The sequence below is a fragment of the Monopterus albus genome, unplaced genomic scaffold (genome assembly GCF_001952655.1).
Source record: "Monopterus albus unplaced genomic scaffold, M_albus_1.0 scaffold37.1, whole genome shotgun sequence".
NCBI classification, from domain to species: domain Eukaryota; kingdom Metazoa; phylum Chordata; class Actinopteri; order Synbranchiformes; family Synbranchidae; genus Monopterus; species Monopterus albus.
The window spans coordinates 865,516-877,177 of NW_018127917.1; the positions used below are offsets into that span (position 1 = coordinate 865,516).

The following is an 11,662-nucleotide window of genomic DNA, read 5'->3' on the forward strand; positions in this document are numbered from 1 at the left end:
TATATATATACTTAGGATTGATATTGAGCATGATGCTCCAAATGGTGCATTTATCCAAAATTCAACAAAGTGTGACATCAACTTCACATTCACTACTGACTGAGCGCGTGCTCTCTATAGGAAGTCACTGGTTTTCCGCTAAGACACAACCCTATCATAGTTGTCCCCTCTAACTGGCTAGTCCTTATCCATCTCTGCAATGTTTATTTAAATAGACTTCTGTATTACTGATAACAAGGCTGACCCATTTAATATCAAGCAGGACACATCCTACTCTGGATCTCTGTAAAGTTATCATAGATCGTACAGAAACTGGATCATTACGTAATGCTTGGTCTTTCTCTCTGACACACATTTCTGATTAGAGCTGGTGATTTGAATCCCAATAAGAATTCCCACAGTCTGCCTAATTCCTGTTCCTGCCTAAATCTGGGAGGGGGCCAGTAAGCTGCTAAGCCTTTGGCTTTAAACACACATTCACACAAACTGACACACACATATGGACACTTGTGTACTCTCACTGATATAACTGGACATGTATTTTCACACAGTATGTAATTCAAACACATGTACTCAAGCATATACTGCCCTGTACATATACTCTATATAGTATACACGCATACGGGCATGTAACCTTAGAAGCATCCACTTCAGTTGAAACTCTTAAGAGCCTGGTATGAACACAGGGAAGCCCAGGAGACAGAGTGTAAAACGAATGATAAGAAATCTGGGTTTCTTTTTTCTTCCTTGTCAAAGTTTTTCTTTTTCAGACACTGATAAAAGAGAAGTCAACAAAGGGAATTGAAGACAAAGCTTTAAAGAGTTGGAGGATGTGAGAGAGAAGTTGAAGGAAGGAAATGAAGGAAGGAAAGAATGTACTGTAGGATAAGACGGAAATAGCAGAAAGTTACTTTGAACATGTTAGTATATAAGAAACCTGTTTTTCCTCAAGATTGTTTTTCCAAGTACTTTTCCCACTTCAGTTTCTACAGTGCATTTTCGTAGAGATGTGTTCATGTGTCACATGCATCCATATGGTGTACAAAGGCACACTGTACGGTATATACAATGACATATCATAGTGTGTTCTATTATTTCCTGCATGTGCCATCCTGTTACAGTCTCATGCAAAAGTTTAGGCACTCCTTGATAAATAACTGATTTTGGTGATTTTTTATTTGAACAGATGTTAACACAGTTTCTCTTGGAAATGGAAAAAATGCACAATATTTTCAGCAAACAGTGATGCATAGTTACTTCTTATGCCATAAATTGAACAAAAATAAAAAATAAAAACATTATTATGGCATGGTGCAAAAGTTTGGGCACCCTAAGAGTTCCAGAGTCTCAAAGTCTCTCACAAGGTATCAGACCTTAATCAGCTCGTTAGATCTGATGCACAGCAACAGCTGTCATTGGTAAATGCCAATTTCAAAGCTGTACAAATACTTTGACTCTTCAAACCTTGTGCACACACTTGTGGACACCCAGCAACCATGGGTTCCTCTAAGCAGCTGTGTAAGACCCTGAAAATGAAAGTTATTGACGCCCACAATGCAGGAGAAGGCTACAAGAAGATAGCAAAGCGTTGTCAGCTTGCAGTTTCCACAGTAAGAAATGTAAATAAGAGATGGCAGATCAGGGGAACTGTGGAGGTCAAGATGAGATCTGGAAGACCAAGAAAACTCTCGGACAGAACTGCTCGTATGCTGGTCAGAAAGACAAATCAAAACCCCCATTTGACTGCAAAAAACCTGCAGGAAGATTTAGCAGACTCAGGAGTGGTGGTGCACCGTTCCACTGTGCAGCGATGCTTGCACAGACAAGGCCTTCATGGAAGAGTCAGCAGAAGAAAACCTTATCTGCGTCCCCATCATAAAATCCAACGTCTGAAGTATGCAACAGGACATCTACAGAAGCCCGATGCGTTTTGGAAACAAGTGCTGTGGACTGATGAAGTTAAAATAGAACTCTTTGGACACAATCAGCAAAGGCATGTTTGGAGAAAAAAAGGAGCAGCATTTCATGAAAAGAACACCTTGCCAACTATTAAGCATGGGGGTGGATCTATCATGCTCTGGGGTTGTGTTGCAGCCAGTGGCACAGGAAACATTGCACGGGTGGAGGGAAGAATGGATTCCACTAAATACCAGCAAATTCTGGAAGCAAACATCACACCATCTGTAAAAAAGCTGAAGCTGAAAAGAGGATGGCTTCTACAACAGGACAATGATCCTAAACATACCTCGAAATCCACTATGGAATACCTCAAGAGACGCAGGCTGAAGGTTTTGGAATGGCCATCACAGTCCCCTGATTTAAACATCATTGAAAATTTGTGGGTAGATCTTAAAAGAGCTGTGCATGCAAGACGACCAAAGAATATTACAGAACTAGAAGCCTTTTGCAAGGAAGAATGGGAGAAGATCCCAAGTACAAGAATTGAAAGACTTTTAGCTGGCTATGAAAAGCGTTTGCAAGCTGTGATATCTGCCAGAGGAGGTGTTACTAAGTACTGATTGTGTAGGGTGCCCAAACTTTTGCACCATGCCATAATAATGTTTTTATTTTTTATTTTTGTTCAATTTATGGCATAAGAAGTAACTATGCATCACTGTTTGCTGAAAATATTGTGCATTTTTTCCATTTCCAAGAGAAACTGTGTTAACATCTGTTCAAATAAAAAATCACCAAAATCTGTTATTTATCAAGGGGTGCCTAAACTTTTGCATGAGACTGTAATGTTTGTGATTGCACACTAGCAAGAATAGTTTAACCATCCATGTTGTAATTCCTCATATCTTTGTACAAGTGATCAGTTGAGGTGAACATGGTTTTTAGTTCAACATGTTGACCAACTTTTAATGTTCTAGTATGTGATTAAACAGAACTTTTTCCCAGTACCCTGCGGACTGTGACTCTGTCTGATGGGAGACGCATCAAATGAAATCAGTAGTGGCCATGGTGTACCTTTTGTGCATTGTGGGCCAGACTTCTTGGTTGTAGCTCATAATTCTTATTCTTGTATATAATTGGCAAATAATACACAATGTAGTGTCCTATTTAAATATGACAGTTGCAGCACATGGTTAACCAGTAGAGTCATATCCACCAGTCTCATGGAGTTGGTCCTACAAAAACATGTTGGTACATCAATTAGTCATGGCAACTCACACAGGGGGCCTGAGGGTGGGAGAGTGTGTGTGTGTGTGTGTGTTTGCTTATGCTTCTGCTTGTTTGTTTTCTGGTGTATGCATGTCGAGCCTTGGCCCACATTTAACACGCATGTGGTTGCATATGTTCATGTACAGATAAAACGACTGGAAAACGCTCAGAGTAAGAGGCTGTTTACTGACTTGAAAATTAATTGCACCGGCCTGTGTGCTATCTTGGACCTGACAGTCACCGTTGAGCCGCTTGTATTTTAATTACTGCCACAATAACATGTACTATAGGTGGAAGCACCACATTCATGTTATGTTGAACTTGTTCAGCAATAAACTGTCAGAACGTTGAGAGTAGCCATGGTGGCTTTCAGCCCAAAATCTTTCAAAAAAGCATGGAATCCTACAATGTTTTCAGCTCTCTCTTTCTCTTTCTGTGTGTGTGTGTGTGTGTGTGTGTGTGGATCAGACCAGATTATCATAAACTATATAATCTTTTTCACTTGTAAATAGTTTTTGTGATATGTAATTTGTTCTATACACCAAATCCTTTAGCACCCACCTCACAATAACCCACACATGCACACACAGTCCCGTTTACTCAGACACCAGCGCATGCATGCAAGGAGCATGTTATTCTTCATGTGCATTAACATGCATACCTCCACATAAGTATAGTGTCATGCAGTGGCGTGTAGTAAAGAATTCACATTCACACACCAAACATTTAATCTGTCTAAGCCATTTGCCTAATCATCTCACTCTCTCAGCACAATACCATTCACAGATCTACAGCAGCCACACACACGCCAAACTGTCCAAACACTGGCTGCTCTGCTGGACTAGTAACAGCTTTACCATGCCCCCCATGTTACAACCTGTTGTCGCCATGTTGCATCACTTCACACATCTTTGGAGAGGAAGAGGAAGAGTGCAGAAGAGGGTGAGAGGGAACTGTGCAGTCTCTAGAGTGATCACATGACTTCAGTGTTCATTTGCTTCATTTTTATTTTTTATTTATCTAACGAGTCTTTCTATCATTGTAGTTTAGATCTGCTTTCAAAGCTTTGTCACATGGGGTAAAGCTGCTCACTCACTCACAGTCTCTCTTAATAGGTTCAGTCTTTCTCTTTCTCTTTCTCTTTCTCTCCCCAGTTTTCTTACTTCCTTTTACCCAGTTTTTGTTTTTCTCTTGTATTTTGTAACCTAATTTTTGCCTTTTTTTTTTTTTTTTTTGTTATTACTGAAAACAGCACACACTGTGTGTGTGTGTGTGTGTGGGTGTTTTGTTTGTGGACTGGGTTGAGATGGAGGTTGTGTTAGACTTTATTTCAGGAGCTATCTGGAGCGCTCAAGGAGGAGAGATGAGACGGAGACAGAGCTGATGCAACTGGAAGACACAGGCACATACTGTACACAGGTTCATGAACACACATGGACGCACACAAATTCATGGTGGAGGTAAACAGAAAACAATGAAACATACTGGCATGTACAAATAAACAGACAAAACAGTCAAGGTGGTGTAGAGCTGAAATAATTAATCAAATAAGTTGATCAGCAACTGTTTTGATAAAGTCACTTTTGAAGGAATTCAGTGGTTTCAGCCTCACAAATAAGAAGATCTGTTTTTCTTTGTCTCCTGTAATGTAAACTGAATATCTTTGGGCTTGGGAATGTTGCACTAGTGGAGGAACTATTCAGATTTTTTTGCTTCAGTGAAAGCACATGTAAAACACCACACCGTAAAAATTTGATAACATTTGTTAACATTTTTTTTAATAATTTTTAATAAAAGTACAGAAAATACTTCAAGTATCAAAGGTAACAGTACTTATTATGCAGAACTGATGTCTGATGGCAGCACTCAGTACTGAAAATGAACTAGCGTTGCAGGAAGCATCTAAGGAAAGCCAAACAAGCTCGATAGATTATGAAGGTTCATTTAAGGGCTTTTCATTGAACTGCAAATACAGGTTGCATGCATACAGTAAATTTGCTATACTCTGCTTTACAGCTCAGCGATGATTCATCAGACCGTTGTCACAAGCATTGAAATCTCAACTGAGTGTTTCATGCTTCTCAGAAAATCCCTGACAGCCGTTGCCTTAAGGCATTAAGCATGTATGCCTGCAAATGTGATCTGTCCCATTATGTAAGCAAGTAAACAGAAACCTCTGACTGTTTATGTGACATCCAGTGGTTGTTTCCAAACACGCTGTGGAGCACTGAAGAGAAATCAAAGCTTAATAACGTGAAACTGACTTCAGTCACTACAACTGGCTGCAGTTCCAAATACTAAGATGTTAGCAGCTTTGTAGATGGTAGCAGGCTGGCACAGTGCTTCAGGAGAAGTTTCCCTATATGGAAGATTACATGAGGCAGCAGTCTCTTGTTTTATTTTTCATGGCCACTTTGGGTTTTGGAGTGTTGTCCAGCATCGCTATGTTACAACATTTTGGTGAAGTTTGTTGTTGTTTGTTTAAACAGATCACTGAACACCTGTCATTGATTGGATTTTATCAAGCATGATGGAATCTGCTGTCGCACTGAGACTGGAGGAAAAAAAATGAATTGGGACATCCTCAATGTGAACTTCCTTAATGAATTATTGCAGCCTTGCAATAGATTCCCAACCTGTACAAAAGTAATGCCCCCAAAGTGTTGAGGCTACCATCTATATGCATCTGGTGCCATGAAAAAGAGGGCACAAGACTTTGCTTTTAAGACTGATGTTTCTCCTGTGGGTGTGATGGCTTAGACCCTTTAAAAGCAAAGGATTAGGATGATACTGGTGCTTAGTGTCTTGGCCTGAGTGACTGTGTGTCTTGCTGCCGCTGCCTGTATGTCAGCTTTACTCTGGGTGGGGATGGCCTTTGGAGCCAAATTTGCATGCTGCATCTGGCTGATGTGAACAAAGATTTCATCGTAGAGAGAGAGTGACAGAGAGAGAGGGAGGGATAGTGGTTGCATGTGCAGTGAAGTTAACTGGAGCAGGGTGTTCAGGATGTGAACATGCCTGATGGCCTGGCTGCAGCCTTGTGATACAAAACATTCAGTTTGCGTGTCTGCACACACACTGGCAGCTGTTACACTGTGTGCCTGTGTGGAAATGATGCACCAGTGACTCAGCTTTAGCTGTCAAGTGTTTTGTATATGTGTGTTTATGTGCGCACATTTTAACGTGAGCAAGTATGACTGTGACTTGGATGAGAAGCAGGACTAGACAGCTAGCCATCATATGACTTATTGCTCATCAACTTTACATGAGACCCACAAATGCAAACACTGATAGAAAAGCAGGCATGCAAGGTCTTTGAATTGTTTGTAACATTAGATCAAACAATATCTGGATGTTTCATTGACCAACGTCTGTGTTCCTGTGAGTCAGTGTAATTTAATGTTTTCTGTTAATAGCTGAAATGCATACAAGTTAAAATAGAAGTTTTAATATTTGTTTTTGTGCATCTGATAAAATTTCTCTTGCACACAGGAAGTGATTTCTTTAGGTTTTTCTCTCAGCAGCAAACTGAAGAGGATCTGTGTGGTTACCCTGGAGGAAGCAAGCGTCACAGTCTTCCATTGCAGTGCACACCAGTAAATGTAACCAGCTTGTCATCTGTCCTCTACACCATTCTGTCTTCCAGGTCTAGCTGGCCAATGCCGGGCCCGTCGTGGACAACTGGTGGCGGTAGTAGCAGCAGTGTGCATGTGAGTGTGGTCCCTGGCGCCTAGCCTATGTCCAGCCCATAATGCCGTCGTCCACACGGAAAGGGGTGCTGAAGGACCCCGAGCTGGCCGACCTCTTCTTCAAAGATGATCCCGAGGACGTCTTTTGTGACCTGCATGAAATTGGACATGGCAGCTTTGGGGCTGTGTACTTTGTAAGTCCCAGTTCACAGTTTATATATTTTGGTTTCCACATGCCATGAAAGTTCTTGACAATTTTGGAAAGAGTTCTGAACATGGATTGAAGGACTTCATCTAAACTGGAATTTATCTGCCTCTTAAATGGATTAAACCAAAATAAATGGCGTTCAAGCTGTTCTCATTCATTCATTCATTTTCTACCGTTTAGTCCCTGAAAGGGGGCACGGGTGGGGGGGGGGCGGAGCCAATCCCGGCCGGCAATCGGGCGAAGGCGGGGTACACCCTGGACAGGTCGCCAATCCATCGCAGCAAGCTGTTCTCATCACCATATTATCAGGACATTTCAGATGACAATCTAAGAATAAAATTTTTCCCAGGCTCTTGCTATGATATCAAACTTTTCCTTAACTAACTCAGTCATATTTAACACCATGTGAAGTCTGCTCAGATAGAGTTTATGCATGTTGAATAAAAATGATTGGCACTAGCACTTTAAAGTTTTGAAGCATACCAGCTTGGAGTGAAACAAAGATTTTGTGGTGATGCAGTTGGTGGTGGAGTTTAATGGATGTTTCTTTAGCTTGCTTTTCATATTTCAGAATGAAGGACAGCATACGAACAAGGGACTAGACTAAGAAATCATGCTACCATTAAGCAAGGACTTCTTTGTCATTCACTAAATGGTGATTATTAATATAGGATTATAGCTTTCAGCATTTGCTTGTTAACAAGTTAACATAAATATTCATTTATCAATTCACTGATTTGTACAAATGTAAGTCTAGACTGGGACATTATGGCTTTTGAGTGGAATTAGTGGAAACAGATTCTTTTCTCTAGGCTTTCTTATAATCTCATCAACAGTAATTACTCATCAAGCCTTTTGATTCCAGAGCTGGGAGGTGAAAGCATGCAGCATCTCTCTGCTCTCCCTTAATTCCTTCTCCTCTCTTTTCCTCCTCAGTTTATTTCCCTCCTCTCTTCTCCTTGCATCTCCCCTCCTGATGCAGGGCTGGGGGCAATAAAGCCCGTTCCTCCTTCCTAAGATGGCTGCTTTCTTGGTGTAGAAATACAGGGAAGCCGTCAATAGTGGGACAGGACTTTCTTGCCTACCGGGGTTTTGCTACCCTCTTCTATCCTATGTCATTTACACACATTCCCTCACAGCTGTAATACATCACTGTTAGCACTTGTGCCCATGTTTGTTTGGCTCCAGCGTATGTGTAAATCCTGTCCTGATGCCAGTCCCATATTTTTCTTTTAGGCACGCAATGCCTACTCCAATGAGGTGGTGGCCATCAAAAAGATGTCCTATAATGGCAAGCAGACTACAGAAGTAAGAATTACACACACATACTGTACACACGCACAGAAGCACAATGACAACCAACACACTAAACTTGGTATTCAAGTTTACACTTTGAATGTGCCACCACAATTTGGTGGTTGTCTCTCTGAACCATATTACAAAAACACAAAGTAGTGTTACTTTCACCGCTGTTTCACACAAATCTTGACACTAACTTGTGAGATTGAGAGGTTTTTCATTTATGGAGGTTACTTACCCTAAACGTGAAAGAATCAAGTGAAAATAATGAAAAATAATTACTCACCACAAGATGCTGTTTGTTTTAGAACATGCCCCATGTAGTCATGTGACCTTACACCACAGCTGATCTTGAGCCCATAACTGCAGTTTACTATACTTTTTCTTTTTATAAACCTGTGAGTGATGGTTTTGTGCAACAGCTGTTACATGACATTGTCAGGCTGCTCCTAACCAACCTATGCTTTTGGTTATTGTGCCAGCTCGTCTGGTAAGCAGAGAACTAACCTTCCAGTTTTTGTTTTATATTTTACTGTTTGTTATTTATCTTGGGTGCAATGCTGTTTTCAGAACATTCAGTTCAATTCAATTTTATTTGTAAAGCACCAAATCTCAACAACACTTTACAATGTATCCTGTCTGTCTATGTACAAAGGTAAAATATGTATAGAAGCCATAATACCTTTTGTAAGTGGTTACTATAGTGAGGCTAGCTGCACTATTGCAGTGCAAGTTACAATAATACCCGCCTAAGTGTTAATTATAATTGTACCTGTAGTGTGTAACCATCTGTGTCTGAATTTTCTTTGGGCAGAAGTGGCAGGACATCATTAAGGAGGTTAAGTTTTTGGGACAGCTGCGACACCCAAACACGATTGACTACAAAGGCTGCTACTTGAAAGACAACACTGCCTGGGTTAGTGAATCCTTCACATCTCCTTTTGTCTTATTTTTAAGTTTCTTGCAACACTCCCAGTTTAACATTTTCTTCCCATCCTTTTTTAAAATTTTTTCCCCGTTTCCTAACAACTGTGTTTTCCCACGGCCTATTATTATTTTTGCCTACTATACAGTTATAATCAGTACCACTTCTGAAATTTTGTATGTATAATATGTCACGGCAGAAAGCACAGTAGTTATTCAGGTGCAACTGTACATTATTTCAGCTGGTGATGGAGTACTGCCTGGGCTCTGCATCAGATTTACTAGAGGGTAAGTGTTTTTATTAATGTTTAATGTGCACACACATTTAGACATTTACATTAATAAAACTGTTTTTATTGCCTATATCAGGGTGTTTAGCTTAACTTTTGTCCAGGAAGCCATTGCACCCTGCCAATAAATAAACCACTTGAAACCAAAATGTGTTTTTGCAGTTTAATTAATGCACAGATTATTTTTCTCCCCAAGTTCATAAGAAACCACTCCAAGAGGTGGAAATTGCTGCCATTACCCACGGTGCCTTGCTAGGATTGGCTTACTTACATTCCCATAATATGATTCACAGGTGAGTCAGTTCGTTTCCTTCCTCCAAACATTTCCCAACAGGAACATACTTAAGTGAAAACATGATAAGATGAGATGAGAGCCAGTCATGTTCTCCCTTTATTGCGGCGTTTACTTATTAAGCTGTAAAACTCATGTCAGTACTTTGGTTTTCAACACTCCTGTCTCACTGGTGACCATTGAATTATTTTCTATGTGAGACAAATCTGACTTGAATCTGGCAATCATGTTATATGAATATGATATTATGGTACATCACATATAAATTACTGGTCTATGAATCCTTGAAACAGATGTGATTTGTCCTCGCTTCAATACCTGTATCTGCTATTCATGTGTTCACTGTTTCACCCCTGTCTCCCCATCCAGAGATGTGAAAGCTGGTAACATCCTGCTGACTGAACTGGGTCAAGTCAAACTGGCTGACTTTGGCTCTGCTTCCATTGCTTCACCTGCCAACTCCTTTGTGGGAACACCTTATTGGTCAGTATATACAACACAAGACACAGACATATGGTAGGGCACAGAAGAAAATGCAGAACTACATATCCAACCAAGTGGAAACTTTGGTGTCTGCTTTCTTTTGGATAGGAATATGCACAAGTTGTGTGCCACCAGTTGTGCATAAACAAAGATTCAGTGTGAAGGCATCTTGTAGTTAGTTTTTGAATTTTGACACCTGAAGCCAATCTCATCAATTATACATTATATGTATTACGCCCCTCCTTCCAGACATGCACCACATCTGAATAAGTGCCTGTTGCTTATATGTAAAAACGACATCAATTTTAGGTGAAACTAAATAATACTAATAACTGATGAGATTCATGAAAATTAATTAGGGTATTGCTGTGAGCAGTGGGGTGAGTGTGCCTTGTGATCAAGATGGTCATCCTTAATGCAGCGTGAGAGAACTGACAACACTTGAACAGCCTGATGAAGCCAGCTCTGTTACATATTGCATGTTTTAAAAAGGCCTTACATTTATGGCTCAGGACAGCAAAGCTGTTTTATTTGTTAAGCTGCTATAATGTCATCTGTAGTTTGCCTCTCATATGGAAATCATCAACTCTACGTTACCCACTGAAATATTTAGTCACACACTGTTGGCAGCTTTGGTGAATGAAATCATCACATAAACAGCTGGACTAGTGAAGGACTCTCATGAGGGGACAGCAACACACAACTTTGTTTCACTTGTCATGATAAATTCACACACACAAGCTGTTTCACTTCACATTTAGAGAAACCCACATACAGTATATTCCAAAAATTGAGCCGCTATCACAACATACCAGAGTCTTTAAAAGCTCTGAGAAGCTTAGCAGATTCTAATGTTCTCATGGATTTATCACTATACTTGATAAACTCTGTGTATCTCTCTGTCGTCAGGATGGCCCCAGAAGTGATCCTAGCCATGGATGAGGGTCAGTATGAGGGGAAAGTGGACATCTGGTCCCTGGGGATCACCTGTATTGAACTGGGTGAGCATACTCAACTCAAATCAAATCAAATCAAATTTTATTTGTATAGCGCCCTAATCACAACAAAAGTCATCTCAGGACACTTTACAAAGTAAGGTCTAGACCTTACTGTTATCAATATTATTATATAGGGAAAACCCAACAAATCCCCCTTGAGCAACCACTTGGCGACAGTGGGGAGGAAAAACTCCCTTTAAAGGAAGAAACCTCCGACAGACCCCGGCTCTTGGTGGGCGGCCTTCTGCCTCGACCGGTTGGGGTGAGTGGATAGAGGAGAGACAAAAGAAGAAAAGCAACAAGACACAACAATC

General features: G+C 40.5%; 1 protein-coding gene across 3 annotated transcripts in view; it reads left to right on the plus strand.

Moving 5' to 3' along the window:
* The window catches only part of taok3a (TAO kinase 3a), a 63,746-nt gene that overhangs the window by 23,061 nt on the left and 29,023 nt on the right, over positions 1-11,662 (plus strand). For all 3 annotated transcript variants that reach the window (XM_020598203.1, XM_020598205.1, XM_020598204.1), the window contains exons 3-9: positions 6,812-7,048; positions 8,299-8,370; positions 9,176-9,277; positions 9,528-9,573; positions 9,772-9,868; positions 10,237-10,350; positions 11,260-11,351. In XM_020598203.1, coding sequence (XP_020453859.1) covers positions 6,917-7,048; positions 8,299-8,370; positions 9,176-9,277; positions 9,528-9,573; positions 9,772-9,868; positions 10,237-10,350; positions 11,260-11,351 — 655 coding nt within the window. In that variant the 5' untranslated portion in view covers positions 6,812-6,916. The remainder of the gene's footprint in view (positions 1-6,811; positions 7,049-8,298; positions 8,371-9,175; positions 9,278-9,527; positions 9,574-9,771; positions 9,869-10,236; positions 10,351-11,259; positions 11,352-11,662) is intronic.